The 20,743-nt window shown below is 31.5% G+C and overlaps 1 protein-coding gene across 1 annotated transcript; it reads left to right on the forward strand.

Annotated features, from left to right (window-relative positions):
* The first annotated feature begins 1,114 nt into the window (after positions 1-1,114).
* On the forward strand, positions 1,115-5,022 carry BAG7 (BCL-2-associated athanogene 7). Its single transcript, XM_039032363.2, has 3 exons — positions 1,115-2,170; positions 2,649-2,939; positions 4,500-5,022. The coding sequence occupies exons 1-3, from the start codon at positions 1,451-1,453 to the stop codon at positions 4,728-4,730; spliced, it is 1,242 nt and encodes a 413-aa protein (XP_038888291.1). The 5' UTR covers positions 1,115-1,450; the 3' UTR covers positions 4,731-5,022.
* Positions 5,023-20,743: the final 15,721 nt, after the last annotated feature.

A 20,743-nucleotide genomic window follows, 5' to 3' on the forward strand; every position in this document is an offset into this window, starting at 1 on the left:
ATTTATTTTTACTTAATTACGTTTTCTTATCTTTGCTCATTTGAGCATTATTAAATAAAATTTGGCTCTTTTATTTGATGGTTTAAAAGAAAATGTATGATTAAGTTTATGCATGCATGGAGTAACATCCTAGAATTTAGTAGGAAACTAGGGTCGTTACATATTAACACCCAAAAAAATGTTGCCAAAGGACCTTAGCCAACATTCATTTCCAGAATTATGAACCGTTGTATCAAGCTTCTTGTGGCAAAAAAATAAAAATTAAATACCAAAACTCAAAAGCTACCTCTATTTGTATGAAATTTTGGATGGGTCAAAATGAGGTCATTCAAAATCTTCTACACGCATGTTGGAATTGTCATCAAAATGCTCTTTTAAAACCTTATCGGCCTCGCTTAAGAACTGTCGGTCTCCATCGCCCTACTCATTCCCAACAAAAAGCTTTGTGTCCAATAAACCTTGTCATCATCGATAAGATAAGAGGCACTTCCTCTTCGTCGAAATCCTAAACCCTAAAATTAATGTTTTTCTGACCTTTTGATTACATCATTCACTTGTAAAATTATCAAAATCATTCGATTCTTTCTCCCTTCTCCTCACGTCTTTTCACTTAGTCTCGCTCTAGATCGGAACCTTTTTTAAAATCCCTCAATCTTTTTCTTCTGCAACTTTCTTCTTCTTCTTCGCTATGCATTTTTTTCCACTCATTTCTTGCTAGAATCAATGAGCGAGAGCGAGAACAAAGAGTGAAAGGAAGAAGCAAGAGTGAGATCAAGCAACCAGAAGAAGAAGTTAGAGAAATGTGTGATGCTATGTTGATAAGTATTGAGAGGAAGAAGCAAGATGAAGGAATGAGGAGCGAGAGGAATGAACGAGAAATCATGGTACTTTAACACGTGGCTACATCAACAAAAGACCATTTTTCGAACATTCTAAGCTATTTTTCATTCAAACAAGAACATTCCTATGAAAATCCCATTTTCATCGGTTTCATTTGGTAACTATTTCGTGCAATATATATTATTTTCACCTCTAAATTTCTTTTTTGTTATCTATTTTTTATGAATGACTTAAAAATTCAAATAAAATTTTAAAAACTAAAAAATAAAAATAAGCTTATTTTTTTAAAAAAATAAAAAGTTAAAAAAATTAAAATTATATCCATCTGACAAAAAGGATGCACTGGACAGCTCCAAGCAAATATGGCAATGGAATATTCCCAAGTATAAAAGAAAAAAGAGGGAAAAAAATGGAAATTGACCAAAAAGTACTTGCATTAAACTCATATTGACGAAATTCCCTCCCTCTCTGGATCCTTTCAAACCATTGTCGTCTTCTTCTTCTTCTTCTTTGTGCTCCTCAGTCGAAGCCCACCGTTTCAGACTCACCATCAAATTCAACCTCACCCATTTCCCTTTCTTCTCCATTAATCTTCTTCCAGCTTCAAACCATGAGCAGATTCAGCAGATTCCAGTTCATTGACCCTTACTACTCCCACTCCCCTTCTCTTCTTCTCACCCAAGCCGAGTCCTCCGTTCTCCTCCCCAAACCTCTCTCATTCCCCTGCCATTCCTTCGTCGACGAAGTCGATGACTTCGATTTCGCCTTCGACCTCTTGACCCATCGTCCTCTTCGACCTTCCCCTTTCGACGTCTTCGATTCCTTCACCGATCTGGTTCAGATCGACGAGGCGCCGTTGTTTTCGTCTTACCGCCAGATTCGCAGAGTTGAGCGATCGAGAGATGACGTTTTGTTGCAGAGGCTGACCGATCGAGTTACTGAGCTGGAGGCGCGGTTTGAGCGGCTGAGTAGTGCGAGGGTTAGTCGGTATGGCGATCGGAAGTACACATGGACGAAGGAGATCATAGGAGTGGAGAAGAATGGTGTTGATCGGAAGTATAAGTTGGTAGCTGAGATTAAAGATGGGAAGAAGAACAAAGAGGGAAAGAATGATGGGGTTTTGCAGAACTATAAGTGGAGTGCTGAGATTAAAGGAAAGGACGAGAGGGATCCGATTAGGAAGTATACCGTCGAGGTGTCGAGTGGAAAAGGAAGTGAGAGTACTGAAAAGAAAGACGAGAAGAAAAAGAAGGGGAAGAAGGTTGGGAATGAGACGCGTGTTGTTGAGATTCAAGACACTGATGATCAAGGAGCTGTCGTTTTAAGACAGGTATTGACATTAATTGATCAGTTTTCTCATAATAATTCCAAAATCTGATGGCATTCTATGATTTCATCTTTTTTCTTTTTTTTTTTTTACCATTTTTCTCCCTTAGAAATTCTTATAATATACGACCAGGATACAGTGTAGAAAAGAGATTTGTTTCCTGTAAAATCATATCTCTAAGCAAGGACCATAGGTTGAACTCAAAAACTTTACATATTTCTAAGAAAGGGGATCTTTTTCTGCCTGGCTACTTTAAGAATGTAATAGCGAAGAAAAGATGGGAAGTCCTCGTGCCTTCAAAATGTGATAGAGGATGGAATTAGTAAGCCCCTTCGAGACCCCACTTATGATTGGTTTGGTATCTGGTTTAAGAAACAATGCTTTGATTATTTTAATATGCAACTTTCTGAATCTTATTATCAAGTTGTACTGTTATATGGAATATATAGGGAACTTACCAAATGTGTTTTTTTGGTGTAAGGCCTTTGCCAAGAGAACTAGAGTTGTGGAAAATAAGAAGGGTAAGAAGAAGGAGTTGTCTCCTCAAGATGCAGCTGCTATCATTCAAATAAGTTTCAGAGAATACCTAATTCACAGGTCAAAGGTTCTTCGTGCTCTTAGAGAACTTTCAGTTGCCAAGACAAAGTTGAAAGAGATCAGGGAAGCCTTCAATAATTTTGCTTACAGTCAGCGGCTAGCTCGGGATGCAGAGGAGCGCCAGAGGTTCACTGAAAAAATAATTGTCTTGATCCTCACTGTCGATGCCATTGAGGTTAAGATCTCTTTCTTCTTTCTACTGTAAATTAACTCATGAAGTATATGTTTGTGTTTGTTAATCTATTGTATTATAACCATAATAGTCTTAATTTTTTTTAAACTGTTGACTTTTGTTCTACGAAATCTTATATATCTTTAACATGTGACAGGTTCATTCCAACTCTTCATTACTATGTTACTTCGATTAGATTAATTAAAACTATCACAATTGAAAGCGTTAGTGGGTATAATCCAACATTATACAATAGTCGTGTATTTCTCAGCATGTAGTTGCACCCTCATTTCTTTTTAGGCTTTGTTTACTACTGTTTGATTTCATTTTTTGTTTTGTTACTTAGGACTTGGGAGAACCTTTTTCATTCGAGAGACTCCTACTAAAACCCCTTTAATCTTGTTGCATTGCTTTAGACTTCAATAGTCAAACTAATTGTGTTCTTGACAGCTTCGGCTTGATCTTAATCTGTCACTTGAGTCTTAACCAACATATTATCTTCCTCCTTTCCTTGAAGGAAACTTCATCATTCACTTCATGTAAAGTATTTCTTTTGTTCATCCGTCTTTTTTAGTCTCATGTTCTTTGCTTTCTTCTTTCACACGTTCTGACCAACAAGATGTTGCTCAACATGATACCTCGTTTCCTTTTTTTTTTTTTTTTTAAGAGTATATCATGTGAATTTTTTTACTTTGCATACTTTCAAGTTAGATTCCTTCTTGCATCTTCATTTTTTTTGGTAGAAGTACTCATGTCATTTCCTAATTGGTTCAGAGCTTATAACTATTTTATTTTATTTTGTATTTAGATTAAATAGAAAGTTTGATCTGTAGGGGGATGGTTGCTATGTAGAATAGAAACCAAAAAAAGAGGTTTCACCAAATTCAAGAAAACGAATGCTTTGTTTAAGGCTACCCAGGGGAGAAGTACACGGTTTGGTTGGGTTTGATATTCGACTTTGGAAAAAAGATGGAACCAGACAATGATTAGACTTCATAAAATCAAACTAAATGATTTAAGACTCTCTTGAGTTTTGTTTCTTTTTCGGCTTTTTGGGGTCTGGTTGTCTCAATATACTTGTTTTATGTTGAAGTTGGTGCTCTTCCGTCCCTCATTTCATGATAAAAGTTGTATCCTTTTGCACTCTGCTTTTTTTGCTGTTTTTCAAGTTAATTGTCTTGAGAGAAGTACGAGATTTTTAATGATTTTGAGAGGTCGTGGGAGTAGGTTTGGTCTTGTGTTAAACTTGTTTCTTCCTTTTGGGCATCTATTTCTAAAGAATCTTGTAACTATCTCTAGTTCTTGTTTTACTTGGAGTGGAATCGCTGCTTTTATTTTATTTTATTTGTTGCTAGCTTAGTTTGTAGGCTCTTGTTTTAATTACAAGTTCCAGTTGCGTCATTCTAGGATTCTGTCATATGTTGTTTCAACCACAAACTCTTACTTCTCTGTCAAATATGAAAGATTTTATCAATTTGATTTCGTCAATTCAGTCGATTGCAAGATAAATAAACAATGGCCTGATATACAAATACAAGATATTGATGCATTGTACTTTTGCAGGGAGTTGATTTGATGGTACGAGCTGCGAAGAGGTCAATGATAGTTGAACTAGAAGCCATGCTTGATGTGGTCGATCCCCAACCTGCTAAAAGATCAATTTCCTTTCGGAGAAGGACGTTTGATATGCCCAGTGGAAGCATCAATAAGGAAATTGCAGCTGGTGTAGCTCAGGTAGTCGAGTTGATTGATCAAGCAGAGAACGGTGTCAAAGCTTTTGAGGCCTCCGAATAAAGAGACGTACTTCTCTTTCGAGTTTCAAATAAGGTTCCTGTAGAAGATAAAGCGGCTTAGTTGACGAGATGTCTTACGCCTTTGGTATGTTTCGGTCTAGGACAGAGCTTTTGATTATGCTGTACTAACGTTGTTGAGTTTAGTAGTTGATTGCCTTTCAAGTGCTCGTGCTTCTGCATTTGCTTGTATTGTGGGTTTTGATTGTAATGTGTCGAAACTATATTTTATCTAAACATTTCCCTTGTGGATTGATATCTATGCCATATGAAACCTTTGGGAGTTGTTTGTTTTATTGCAATTTCTTTCCCTTTTTCTTCTACTCCAACTTCCATGACGCCTTGTTCAAGATTGCAGCATGGATAATTGCTCTCTTTATACAATCGAATGAATGAAATTACAGAGAACAAATATTAAAGAAAATACAAGTGAAAAGGGTTGGCTTATGGCTTATAACAGATTTGAAAGTTATACTTCCATTAATTGGCTATCATATATGTATCTTTTAAGAGATGCGTTAGTGACTGATATTTAAACTTAACCAAAATCAAGATACTTAATCTAAAAGTTCTGTTGAATAGATAATTGTGGAGATAATTCTTCTGTTTTTTTAATTTCCATTTTTCCTTCAACAAGTTGTTCAACGGATAACACATAGCAGGCTTGGAGCAATTCTTGAAGCACTTGATCACGAAGATGGTCGGTGAATATCAATCTCAATATGTTTTATTCGAGAATGAAACACAAGATTAGTAGCAGGGATATACACAAGTGTCATCATACCAAAAGTACAAGGGTTGCAACAAGTATGAACTCAATTTCAAGGAATTGTTGTAACCAATATACCTCAACACGGCCGCATCAGCAAAATGTAGATTTTAGGAGAATATTAGGGAGAGAGAGGGGTAGAACTAGATTTAGCTAGCGAGAGCCATTGATATCGTGGGAGCAAAACTGAGAGTGCAAGAGAGAGCGATAGAGATGTCCATTCTCTCCTCAAACTAGATGAGAGAGGGGATGGAGAATGCATTCCCATTTATATTCCCCATCCTCGTTACTCGTTTTCCTCTCCATTTATTTTCACTATTTTACTTAAAAGAAAATTATATATATATGTTTGATAATGTAATAATGATATTGTATGAATAATTTGATATGTTTCAACCATTATTTTAAACTCTTATCAGCGGATAGTTAAAAAGTTTAATATAAAATTATATTATATTATATTTTATATAAGAGGTTTAAGAATTTTTTAAGGATAGATCAACCATTTAAAATGTGGATTCATAGTAGAAAACCAACTATTTGATTGAAACTTCTTTTTAAAGATCATTTCATTCATTTTTTTCTAAAAATATTAAATGGGAGATAATTCCCCGCAAAGAATTCTCGCCCAATCTCCTCAAAATTAAACAGAGAATATTGCAGAGATGAAAAATGAAATGGGGTCGGGTACAGGGATTTAAAAATTCATCTCCATCCCCATCTCTTCTCGTGGACATTAAATCTAGGGAGTGGGAATGATGCTTGTGTCAGAATATATCACTTTCTTTTACTTTCTTATAGAATATCCAATAATCACTTACATGAAAGAAAATAAGAAAAATCAATGTTGTCTAAGATATACATCTATTTTGAAGTATTCCATTATATAGCTACTCCGCCTAAAGTAAAAATATACCCACTTGTTGATTTAGTCTCCATGTTATTTGGAATTCAATTAGCATTACTAAATTATCATTTTAGTATATATATATATATATATACCTTGTATAATGTAATCTATATTATATGTGACGATGGAATGACTTCCCCAAAATCGTCATCTAAGCACAAATCATTTAGAAAGAGAGTTAACCAATTCAACATTCGATAAATTTCAAAGTTCAAAATCAAAGGATTGCTTTCGCAAAATAGCTTTGATTACCTGTGTTTCATGATCAAGAAGTTTAAAAAGCAGAAAGATCAGAGGAAGAGGATACATTCTTTTTTTCGAGAAATCGAACGGGAATATTTTTGCCATTTCTTTTTTTATTTTTCTTTCATATCATTTCATTAAGAAATGATATACTAAAATGCAATAAAAAAAAATCTATATTTATTGCAGTATAATTCATTCCAATGATCATGTTCAGGTTTGCAGTGTATCTTGTCAACCTTCTTGTTGTATAGACATATCAGGTCTTATACAATATTCTAGAGGACACAAACCTTCATTATTATTCTTCTTTAATTTATAATTTTGATTAATTGGAACAAAACTCAGGTTACTCTCAAAATGACCAGATTTTCTTAGCACTCTGATTGAGAAAGTATTTATCCATTTGAATTTCTTTTTATTCAAATTTCAAATATAATATTAATATTTACAAAACTAAGTTCTTCCTACTGGAACCAATGACACTTGTATTTATGCCCATTGTCTACATACAAGCAACTAATTACTAATTAAACATAGATTCGATAATTTTTTTTTTCAATTGGCGGATTTATATAAATGTATGTATATATATTTCAACAACCTAATTGGGTTTTAATGGACCAAGATTTATCAATTTTAAATAATTAAATATTAAATCTTATTTTCAATAATGATATTTGCAACTACTTCATATTCAAATTGATTTTCCAACGCCTTGAACTTCATGTTATTTCCATTATGTTTTTTATAAATGTATAATAGTTTAAATCTTAATTTTAGCTTGAAAATTTTTATATTTATTGGATACTAATTCTTGCATTTTCATTTTGTTTTTAATTTTAACCTTTAAACTTAGCAAATAGAATAAAATGTATTAACTATCTTTTTATCTGCATATATTTTTTTTAAAAATAGAAGTTAGGGAACTTCGTAGTCGCTAATACATATACTTGCCAATTGAACTATATTCTCTTTTATTGTACGTAGATTATTAAACAAAAAAATTAACATAGACTTCTGTTTTATTGATTTATTTGATGATTAGTTTACGTGAATACATGAACATATAATCAAATGAAAAACAAATTCACAAAACTAAATGACACTTTTATTTATTATAATGAATTTTTACCTAGCTTTGTAAACTTTTAACCAACCTTTAATTTCTTATTAATATTTTAAGTTACACGTACGTTGACAAATTACTTTTGATGATTGCTCCAAAATTCATCTAGACAGAAATGAGTCTTTTTTCTACTTCAACGTATTATTATCTTTTCAAAGTCACACCACTATTTTCGTAGTTGTCAACTTAAATCCCATCGTCATCGTCACTATTGTCATTGCTACCCTACTTTTGTCACCCATTTCGAAATCAAAGAGGATATAATGACGGTGCCACCAATACTGAAATTCAAGATTATAATGTTAGCCCTATAACCACTAAGCTAATTGAAATTATAGGAATAAAGAGTTAGACAGAACCATCCATCCTACCCAAATTGAGAGTTGTTTTTTGAAAGAAGAGATTTTTTTTAAGGAATAGTGTGTAAAAATATATTAATTCCTTTTCCAAAAAAAAAAAAATATATATGAATAAATGAAAATAATAAGGAAAAGTGACATATTGTATTAGATGTATCATAGCTGATGGAATGATTAAATTTGTATTAGGAAAGTTGCACTGTCGCCCATTTTGGGCTGAATGTCCCACTTTTTAAAAAGCATTGTTAATTGACCTTCTATTTATATCATGCGTAAAATTATCCATTAACCCTTCCTTCAATTTCTTTTCTTTTTTTCTTCTCTCTCCTTCTTCTCCGGCTGGTGGCTTTTTTTTCTTCTTTTCTTCTCTTCTTCTTCGTCTTCTTCTCCGGCAAGCGACTTCTTTTTTTCTCTCTCTTCTCTTTTCTTCTTCTTCCTCTTCTTCTTCGGTGAGCAACTTTGGCGAAGTTGTTTTTCTTCTTTTTTTTCCTCTTTCCCTCTTCTTCTTCTTCGTTTTCTCTAACGCTCCAACTGTGAGGAGAGTGATTTGTGAACGAGGAAAAGAAGAGAGACAACGAGAGCGAGAGAGCAAGAAGAGTGATTTATGAGTGAGAAAAGGAAGAGAGAGTGAGAGAACGAGAGAGTGATTTATGAGTGAGGAAAGGAAAAGATATTTGATTTATTATCCTAAATCTTGTGGATCTTATAGTTTGTTGGAGTAATATAACATGCAACGGAAGAATTCATAATCAATAAGCACTTAAACTACACTTAATTTGAGTTTTAAACATGCTACTCATGAGGTTTTCATAAGAGGGTTTGAACAAGACAATACCTTTGTAGTTCTCTTTCACGATTTCAGCAGAATCTCCACAAGTTTGAGCTGGATTCTTTAGATAGACCACCAACAAGATCTTCTCCACTATGGTCAAGAAGGAAGGTGTGGTGGAAGTACTCTAAACAAGCTAAATTGAGGATGAACTTGAGAAGATGTAGTAGGGTTTTAGTTTTACAGCAACTTGGATAAAGAACTCAGAATTCTCTCTAAATTTCATGCATGAAGTTTCATTATATAGACTGATTTCATGCATTAGAAGATGGTTGCATGTAGGGCAGCTAAGAATTTATGGTGGAATTTGATGATAAAACACCATAAATGATATTAGTAGATTTTTTTAATTTTTGGAAAAAATCCACTAACTCTAATCAATTTCAATTAAATTGATTTTTCTTTTAAATAAAACTATTTTATTTAAAATTTAGTTTTATATAATTAATTCAAAATTAATTAATTTAAATAAAAATAATTTAATTAATTTAGTATCTCAATATTAAATTAATAAAACATCAATTCTACTAATATGATTCAAATTCATATAATTAATATTTAAATCATAATTTAAATATTAATTGATTCTCCAATCTCGTTTTAATTTCAACTAAATTAAACGTTTTAATTGTATCGTATACAATCAATTGAAAAACCCTAAATCCGAATTTGAAACTTTCAAATTCATAACCCTAAATTCAAAATTCATCCAATCAATACTCAATTTATTATTCCAATTTAAGAGTTAGTAGAGGGACCTACTGGACCTACAGATCATGAGCTCTAACGATTTCTAATCAATTGGTTAAACTCTTTAAACCGAATTAATTACTTTTCGTTAACCATCAAGACATACCACTATAGCTCGATAGTTGCACTCTCCTCACTGTAAATGTATTTCTGTCCATGTTAATCATAATCAGTAAGTCGATCCTTCATAGGTTGTTCGTATTTACAACTGGGCCAAAATTACCATCTTACCCCTGTAAATACATCTTGTTCCTTAAGCTCCTACTTACCCTTTAATGAACAACTGATTCATAATACCACTTATGAATCATGTCCCTCTCTATCATGAGAGGGGCAGGTCCCGATTGTTCAAGACCAGGATTCAGCACTTAAGAGAACAACTTATCTGTTAACCCTAAAATGGGTATGAGTGAATTCCATCTCGCAAGGCTATGTCCCCAGCTATCTATCCGGTCTTATCTCCAAAATGAAGGTTTATTGAATAGTATTGTTGGACTACTCTCACCCATGCAAATCAAAGACAATCCCGAATAAACAGAAGTTTATAGCTAGATCAAGATTAAGATCGAGTTATGCTAGGTTACTTTAGTATGAAATAGTCAATTTTAACAGTAAACGGTCATTATAAAGAAAAGTGACTATTTCGTGGTCCAGTCTTTATGAAAACTCATTGCATAGGATCCACACTCACATATGTCTACATGAATGATCTGTGGATCACATCATTTGTATTACCTATACAAAATGGGCCGCATCCAATAGTGTTACTAGGATGAGATATCCAATTTCATTCATACGCTTATAGACCATTTAGGCTATATACAATTAACTTGATCCTGCTTATGTCACTACATAGAGTCAAAGTATTCATACAATAGTCATGGATATGTTTATTGAATTTTCATAATAGAATGCAATATCAACAACTTTATCGAATAAGGTACTCAACAATATTTTATAGATAAATAGAATGTTTAATACGAAATTTATGAACTACGAGTTCTAGGACATTCCCAACAATTGTAATTTGTAAATACAAATTATTTATTTAATAAAATAAGCATTATTTTATTCGATATTTAAAACGCATTAATTCAATCCAATAAACTAAGATCCAATGTTATTTTATATAGCTTGAACAGTATGTGATAAACATACAAATAGATCATGTTCAGGTAATAACCTAAAATGTCTACAGTATATAGATAAGGTTGGGTGTCTTATCCTAGTGACACTGCAAATACGACCCACATACAAGAGTTGTAAGTGTTACAAATGATTTGATTCAAATTATTTATGTGGAGACATATGAGTGGGGTAATCTTGTATAAAGAGTTTGTATAAAACCAGACGAGAAATGATTAATCTCTTTATAACACCCTTAACTGGAGAGACTAACATTTCATAGATTGGCCATAGGTAACTCGATCTCAATCCTCAGTGGGTTATGGACTCCTGTCTATGGGAGCAATCCTTTGATTTGTATGAATGAGAGTGGTCTGAATCGCTGACTCAATAAGTCTACCATTTTGGAGATTTGTCCAAGTAAGAAGTTAGGAACATAGCTACACAAGATAGAGTTGAATGGAGTTGACTCATTCCCGCTTTTAGGGAAATTAGATGAATTGCTAACTCCAGATCTTGAACAAGAAGCTCCTACCTCTCATTGGCTCGAGGGGGATCCTACCTCTCATTAGTCTGAAGGGGATTTGCTTATGATAGAACTATAAACAGGTTGTTCATTAGAGGATCAATGTGAGTTAAGAAGAAAGATGTAATTATAGGGGTAAAACAGTAATTTTGACCTATAACTAGTTATACCCATGGACATAGAAATATGTCTATAATACAAAGAATGTAGTTATGGGTCTTCAGTAGAATGAACCACGGTTAATGAATGTTGGTTATATTAATTAAAGAGTTTGATTAATTTAATCTCGAATCATTAGAGCTTATAATCTATAGGTCCATTTGATCTCCTGCTGGCTCACTAAGACTAAAACAAGAATCAATTAATTTTGGGGATAATTTGAATTGTTTAAATTAATTTAGAAAATTTTATATTAATAAGGACTAATATAAAGTATAATATGTAATGATACATTATAATATATAGTTAATTATAAATATGACTTATAATTAAAACTATGTAATATGAGAGAATAATATTTGAATAAGATTCAAATATTAAATTAATATAAATTACATTCACATTAAAATTATATAGTAAAATTTAATATAGATTGAATTCATATTAACACTATAGACTATGAGAGAGATATGTATTTTTGTATGATTTAAATGTATGATGAAATAAATATGTGATATTTATTAACTATTTATCTATATACCAATCAAAAACTCAATATAAAACTTAAACTTAATAATATTAATATCTATATACCAATCTCAAACGCAATATAAAATTTTAAATTCAACCTAAGAACATTTAACAGCTTCAAATAAACTTTAAGCACTCCCCCAACCATCCACGCCCACATTTTAATCTCAAATTGAAATTTAAAAACTATACAAATACATCAAAACTAAACATGAGGGGTACTACAGTATAACTCAAGTTTAAATATAACATATACATTTATTTCAGTGCCATTTTCAAACTCAATATAAGACTTTAAATTGAACCTAAGAACGTCAACAACTTTAAATAAACTTTAGACACCCCTCCAAACACACACATTTTATTCTCAAACTTATAAATTTAGAAACTATACTTTACAAATACATCAAAACCAAACATCAAAGGTATTACAATTCGTCAATAATCAATTTATAGACTCACAAACACAATTATATAAAAGAAGGATTGGAGAAGGAAAGTTACTTTACCGATGAATCTCGGTAGATTTTTGCTATATATGAGGAAGGTCTCTTAAAAAGATGGATATCGTAACATAATGAAGGTCAATTGAAGACAAACAAATCTATAAAATTAGTAACAATCACTTCAATTTCTCAATAATAATACTTAAACTCGTACAAATTTCTAAAATAAACAACTAAATTAGAATATCTAAAATAAAAATTAAAAAACAACAACAAAAGATACATTGAAATCCTTAAAAGAAAGAAAATTCCACTTGCCCTAAGAACAGAAAAAATATTCTTCATGGGCTTTACAAGTAGAGCACCAAGAACTCCCAGTACCATGATTGTTCACTCAACTAACAAAGCTAAAAAAAAAATACATGGGATCAATACCCAATAATATTGTAAGAGAAAGCTAGAGGTTAAGTGGGATTTTACCAACCTACAGAATATCGAAAAATTGGGAAATACCCTACAAGCCGTTCATGAAGAAAAACCCACAGGTATATAACAATAATTACACTATCATTTAAAAAAAAAAGCAAAAGACGGAGTACTTTTGAATTATAGTAAAACAATATTACGTGAATCTAACTTTTTGAAATCCTAAAATACTTTTATCCTCTCTTTTAATTGTAGTGTAATTAATTCGACATTTGTATTAATGAGACTATAATTAATTGATCAACTATATATCTACTTTTACATCATTATTTCAAGTGGATAATTTTCCATTAATCTCGTAATTGCATATAATTTTCTACAAATCTCTTGATTTAACGATTGTTTTGAATTTCTGTATCAAATTTAATAGTTAGTTTGAATATTCAATCTTCTACGACATCTAATTTTCAAATCTTAGTTTGAAATTAAAATATCATATTATCTTATTTTTAAATCGTTTCTATGATTATCTTATTTTAGATTTTTAAATCTTATATTATATTAGTTTTTTCTAACTAATTTTTTATATTTATGGTAGATTTTCTCTTAATCATAATTAAATCATACGTTTTTAAGTTGTTTTTATGATTATCTTTATTATAAATTTGTTTTAAACTGTGGCATCTCATTTTTATTAATTAGTCTTTTTTATTCTTAATCATATTATTTTTGTTTTAAACCTTCCATTGGGAAGAATTGCAAAACAGAAATTTCATCAAATATATAGCAAATAAAATCTCACATGTGTTTCCATTTTTCTTTAACCCTAAAATGCATTTTCAATTACACTGCAACTAGTTGCAGATGTTTTTTAACATAAATTTGATTTTCTCCTACATTATCTCTCTACACTTTTCGAATTTTAAAAATGGAATGTAATTTTTTTAAAAATCGAATGTAATTTTTTTTTTTCCAATTATCATATTTGATCTTATCTTCAATTTCAAATATTGTTTTATCTAATTTTTCAAATTTCATCTTTTTCTTACTGATTTTATTTTTTGTTCTCAATCGATGACAAGTCTACTTTAAAGGCTTGACCTAACTGATCAAATCCATTGGTGCAGGATGAAAGACTTGACTTAATCGACCACGACCAATAGTTCAAGTCACAGAATCTCTTCTTTCCGAAGAGATTCCTATCAAGTCATTGTGAAAAGGTAGGTCAAGCATATAGACGGTGTTGCTATAGCCTGTTTGCCTTGGGGGTCTTATACCCACTCTTGATCGAATCGATCAAGGAAGGATGTAATGTCGTCGAAGACTGTTTCTCTTCTATTCATCAAATCTCCACGATTGTCATCAATGTCACATCATGATTGGTTAGTAATTTCAATTGATGATTTTTAATTGGATTTTTCATACTCCAATCTAAATCGGTTTCTTTTTTCATGAATGCAATTATCTAAATAAAGTTTTTATCAATCCATCCCTCACTTTCTAAACTAATATTTTGGTCAGAACCAAGAAAAAGTATTGTTACAGAATTTTTGGTAAGTTCAAAAGTGAGATAATTTGGTTAAGTGATTTCAATTGCAGTGTATTTATTTTTAAGTTTATTGTATTTGTCGGTAGTTTGGAAACTCATTACATTGTATTTGTAGGTCACATAGATATCACATCAGAAGTATTGCCAAAGACTTTCAAAAGATCTTTGATGATTACAAAACCCAGAACTACAGTGTAACTAATTTTTCTTTAACTTTAAAACGTCCCATCTCGATTTCCAGTTACGCTGCAACTAATTCTGCTATTTGCAAATTTTTAGAATAAATCATAATTTTCTCCTAAATTATCTCTATGTACTTTCAAATTTTAAAAATTGAATGTAATCTTTTTCAAAAACCGAATATAATTTTTTTTTTCCAAATATCATGTTTGATGTTATCTTCAATTTCAAATTTTTTATTTTATCTAATTTTTCAGTTTTCATTTATTTCTTACTGATTATATTTTTTGTTGTCAATCGACGACAAGTCTAATTTAGAGGCTTGACCTAACCGATCAAATTCATTGGTGCATAGATGAAAAGCTCGAATTAATCGACCATCGACCAAGAGTTTTAGTCCCAAAGTCTCTTCTTTCCAAAGTGGTTCCTATTGAGCCATTGTGAAAAGGTATGCCAAGTATTTGGAAGGTGTTACCAGTTTGCCTTGGGGATTCTATTCATGACCACACCATTGTTGGCGAAGGAGCCAATTTCGGGAAGGAAAATGGTGGAACTTGGTTGGAAAAAGGTCAGTGCAGTGCTAGAATCTGGCTAATTACAATGTAATTACGAATATTTCTTAATAAGTCATTTACAATTTCATTTGTACAGTTGAGGGTAGTTTAGACTTTTAAAAATTTGTTTATATTTTATTTTTAATTTGTTTTTCTATTTTTATTAATGAAATGTTGATTTACTATTTTTAGGAATGAAAAGTTAAAATCTAACATTCTTCTGGTGAGCCCTTATTTTTAATCATAATTATAGCCACATGGACTGGTTTAACAAAACCGTCATGATATTAACTACGGAACAAAAACATTGAAAAACAAATGCATTATTAAGAAAAGTGAAGAGGATTGCTTGGATGAATGCCACTTAATTTCAATATCTTTCTTTGTGCATTGTAATATTGAAATATATTGTGTGTGATGTTCAAAATGGGACATCTTGCTTCCCTATTTATAATGGGTCGAGAAAAGGAAAAAGCTAAGAACTCATGAATTTGGCTGTCAATTTCTGAAGGGCTGCTAATTTCGTTAATTACAAATAATTAATTTGCTGGTGGCCACACAGGTTCAAAAAATGCCTAATTTGAAATTTTCTTAGTTGACCATGTAATTTAATCAATTTAAAATTGAATTATACATACATTTGTTAAATACATATACATATATATATACATATACATATACATATATATATACATATACATATAATATATATATATATATATATACATATATATATATATATATATAAAAGCTATGTCTACCCGGTAAAACTATAGCTGCCCAAGTTGCAATTTAATTTGTAAAATAATACTTCTCACCCGTAACTACATCATACCCATCCCCATTTCAAACTAATTTTCATTTCCCAATTTCTTTTCCATTTTTTCATTTTCATTTTCATTTTTTATTTTTTTTAAGTTTTTTTTTATTTTTTTTATTTTTTTTTAAAAAAGGTTGTTGGATAACCAATTCAATTAATGCTTAAAGTACTATTTGAATTTTTAGTTAATGTTTTAAAATAAAAACAAGTTTTTTTAAGAATAAAACAAATTAAGAACTTGTTTTTTATATTTGACTAAAATTAAAATATTTAATAATAAAAATTTGTAAGAAATGCGAAAAAAAAAGCAAGTTTTTGGAAACTGAAAAAATTGTATACGAAAATCTTGTACAAAAAATGTGACAAACACATAATTTTTTTTTTAACAAATACTTTTTTTTTTCTTTTTCATCTACAATTTTAATCTTTATATATTTTATTTATTTTATGGATCTTTCGAGACACCAATTTGAAATATAGTTCACTCAATGTTTAGGGTGTGCATCAAAAAAATTTAGGGTAAGGGTCTTTTAACCTAACGGTTTGCTACAATTATATTATTTACAAATCGTTAGTTAAAATAAAAAACTACCTGTCTCTCCAATACTCTATTGACTCCACTTTTAAGAAACCAACTTTGGCAGCAACCATCATTAAAGACTATTGATGCTTCACTCCGATGATATACTTTGGCGACCAACACCAACGATGACCACTTTTGGTGACTAGATCGGGCGATTATTCCTAGCTATCAATTCTGACAATCAACTCCATGATAGAGTTAACATGCATAATACAAAAGCAAACAAAATCATTAATCACTATAATTCCATCAATTTGAGAAACAAGAATGCATAATCATAATTTCCAACAATAGGGTTTCAGGTTGAATACCTTTGATGATTTCCACTTGTTCCTTGCAATCTCCACGAAATTGACTCTTCAATTCTTGTAGTAAACCTCCACAAGAGTTTTCTCTACTAGCCTTAGATTGAGTGGTGGAACTTCAACTGAAGGTGAATTTGGGATTGAATTAGAGAGAGAACAATTTTCTTCAAAGAGTTCTATTTTTCTTTTTTTTTTTTCAATTTTGCATGCCCATAATTCAAACGAATTATGAAGTATTTAAGCAAAATAATCATGCAAAAGGATTAATTGACTATTTGGCACTTCAAATATCACTAATTTAGTGGATTAGGTGTTCAAATTTGGGAAAAATCCATTATGGATTTAGAAAACAAAATTTTCAATTTAATTTAATTTAATTTAATTTTCAATTAAAATCAAATTAAATTTAATAAATTCAATTTCTGAAATTGAATTTTAAATTGAAATTGATTTATTAATTCATTAAATAGTTAATTAAACAAATTTAAATAATTAAATAATAATAATTTAATATCAAATGTTAAATTAATAAAACACCTAATTTAAACATGAATCTCTATTCATGTAGTCAATATTTAAATATATTGAACTCCCCAAATATATTTAATTTCAATAAATTTAAACGTTAATTATCTGGAATATAATTATTCAAAACTAATTTGAATTTGAACATTTCAAATTCACTCAATCTTCTAATCTAAGGTTTAATCCTTTTACGAGCTGGTAGAGGGAGCTAATGGATCTCTAGATCATGTGCTCAAATGATTTGAGATTAATTGGCTAAACTCTTTAAACAAAATAATCACTATACGTTAATTACCAAGACACATCGCTATAGCTCAGTAGTTGAACTCTTCTCACTGTAGATATATTTTTGTCCACTTGATTTAACTATAATCAGTAAGTCGATCCTTCACAGGTCGTTCGTATTTACTACTAGGTCAAAATTACCATTTTACCCTTGTAATACATCTTGCTCCTTAAGTTTCCACTGATCCTTTATTAAACAATTGGTTTATGGTCTAACCAATAAACCAAATCCCTCTTTTTCACGAGAGGGCGGGCCCTCTTTATTTAAGACCAGGAATCATTACTTAAGGGAACAATCTACTTGCTGACCCTAAGACAGGTAGAAGTGAATTTCGTCATGCAAGACTATGTCCCTATCTATCTATCCAGTCTTACCCCTAAAATGGGAGGCTTATTGAATGATGATGTTGAACATTCTCACCTATACATATTAAAAGATAATCCTAAATAAATAGAAGTTTACAGTTAGCTCAGGATTAAGATCGAATTGCCTTAGGTCATCAATTTGAAATAGTCAGTTCTAACAGTAAACGATTGTTATGAAGAAAAGTGACTATTTCGTGGTCCAATCTTATGCAAACGTCTTTTGCATAGAATGCCCCTACTTGCATGTCTCGACATGAACGAATTTGGGATCAGATCATTAGTATATACACAAAGTGGGCCGCATCCATAGTATTCCCAAGATAAGGTACCCAACCTCATCCATATACTTATAGACCTTTTTTATTATATACTAAAATTTGATCCTCTTTTATGTCTTTTTTTTATTATATACTAAAATTTGATCCTCTTTTATGTCTTTATATAAAGTTTAAGTATTCATTTTATAGCTGAAGGAAATCAAACGCGAGGATTTTCATGAGCAGCGGAAGGGATCGTTCCAAATTCCATTCCGATTGAACACAAAATAATTACAATCTAAAACGGAAACTAACAGGTCATGCATATACAAAAATTACAGCATGCTAAACGATGATACAAGGGATAGAGGATGCATACATTTGAAGAACCATTCTTTAAGGATCCCTCGATTAGTCTACAAAGCGTCCATAACAACATTCACGACGGGAACAACACGACCATGAACACAATGAACAACTCCTTGAATCCAATCGAGTCCCACTCGATTCATGAATAGAGTAAGAACACCACCACAATGGTTACCTTGGTATTCTCGGTGTGAGAATCTAGGAGTGATGGGCTTTGTATGATTTTGGCTTGAGGAAGAGACTGGAGGACTACAATCGAGTAGACAATCGAGCAAGTGGGAGATAAGAACACAGTCTATTGCATAGACGATGTGCTCGATCGTTTAGTAAACGACAGCCTATCGTATAGACTTAGCCACTCGATTATGTAGAAATGATCACCTGAATGACTATCGTATAGTCAACTCTAAGCGATCACTTAGTTGATCGTGTAGTCTCTCAATGCTATCGCTTAGTAAAACACTTTTACTTGATAGCTTATTTCTGCGAGTACTTTCCGAATGAAGTAACTTTTAATTTTAGGAAAACAATTTTTCTTTTATCTCACAGTTACCATAAAACTTCCAATAACCTCCAATTCAATCGGTTATTAGAGAAAAAGAAATTAATTATTATATAATTAATATATTATAAATAAATATGATAACCAACTTATCATATTATATTTATAATCTATAGTTTTAATATTTCATCATATGAAACATACAAACCATAGTTCTTTTTCTATTTTATGGTACTTAATGTAAATCATATTTACATTAATTCCTCCATATAATGTATCTCATACATCACACCAATTATATCACATATAATCGAATTTCCTCTTATTAATTTGAATACTTCAAGCTAACCCCAAAAATTTGATTCTCAACTTGAACCCATTGAGCTACCAAGGGGACCTTATGGACCTATAGCTTGAAGCTCTAACGGTACATGAATAACTGACTAAACTCTTTAGTCATGAGATCCACCATCCGTTAACTGTCGGGCACTCCACTAAAGATCTACAGCTGCACTCTTCTCACTACAGATATATTTCTGTGCCATATTAACCAATCAACAGCGCGATAACCCTTCACAAATCACTCGTAAGTACAGTTGGACAATTTATCGTTTTGCTCCTGTAGTTACATCTAACTCCTTAAGTACCACTGATTTCTTTAGTGAACAATAAGTCATAGTCCTACTATGACTGGGTCCTCTTTTCCAAACAGAGGATGTAGCCACTATGTTGAAGACCCGGAATCAACCCTTAAGGGAATAATTTATCTACTTATCCTTGCTTTGAGGAAGGAATGAATTCCGTCTTGTGTAACTGAGTTCCTAGCTCCCTAATCAGACAAATCTCTGAAAAGGTAGACTTGTTGATTTGGCAATCTGACCACTCTTACCCATACTAATCAAATGACCGCCCTCATAAGCAAGAATTTCCAAAACACTCAAGATTAAGGTCATGTCACCTATGGTCGTTTTAGTGAGATGTAAGTCTCAATTATCAACGACGTTATATAAAGAGACTAATCATCTCGTGGTCCGATCTTATATAAACTCTTTGTATATGACACCCCCGCTCGCATGTCTCCATATGAATGGTCAGGATCAGACCATCTGTAGTAATTTACAACACTTGTAAATCTCTATAAAGTGGGCCATATCCGTAGTGCCACCAGGATAAGGTATCCCTCCTTTATCCTTATGCTACAGACCTTTTAGGTTATTACTTAAGGCATGATCCACTTGTATATCTCATATACATGCTTAAGTTTACATGAAATAACCACAAATCTTAGTTTATTGGATATGAGTAAATGCAAATAAAATAACTCTTATTTTATTTATAACAATGTGTACTAACTGCTTACAAACTACGAGATTCCAAGAGAATCAGGACACCAATCCCAACAATAGCCATGGGTGATAGGATATACTAGCATGCAACGGAAGCATAATCAATAAGCACTCTAATTATATTAACTTGAGTTCTAAAGATGTTTATGCAAAAAATCAAGTGGGTTTTATTTT

Source organism: Benincasa hispida, chromosome 5, assembly GCF_027475165.1.
Source record: "Benincasa hispida cultivar pf3 chromosome 5, pf3_genome.v1.1, whole genome shotgun sequence".
Lineage (NCBI taxonomy): Eukaryota > Viridiplantae > Streptophyta > Magnoliopsida > Cucurbitales > Cucurbitaceae > Benincasa > Benincasa hispida.

What these genes read in the sequence shown, in the direction of transcription:
- BAG7 (XM_039032363.2), top strand. Translation starts at nt 1,451, where the DNA reads ATGAGCAGATTCAGCAGATTCCAGTTCATTGACCCTTACTACTCCCAC. An exon ending in GAGCTGTCGTTTTAAGACAG is followed by an intron (nt 2,171 to 2,648) that starts GTATTGACATTA and finishes TTTTGGTGTAAG; the next exon opens with GCCTTTGCCAAGAGAACTAG. An exon ending in TCACTGTCGATGCCATTGAG is followed by an intron (nt 2,940 to 4,499) that starts GTTAAGATCTCT and finishes GTACTTTTGCAG; the next exon opens with GGAGTTGATTTGATGGTACG.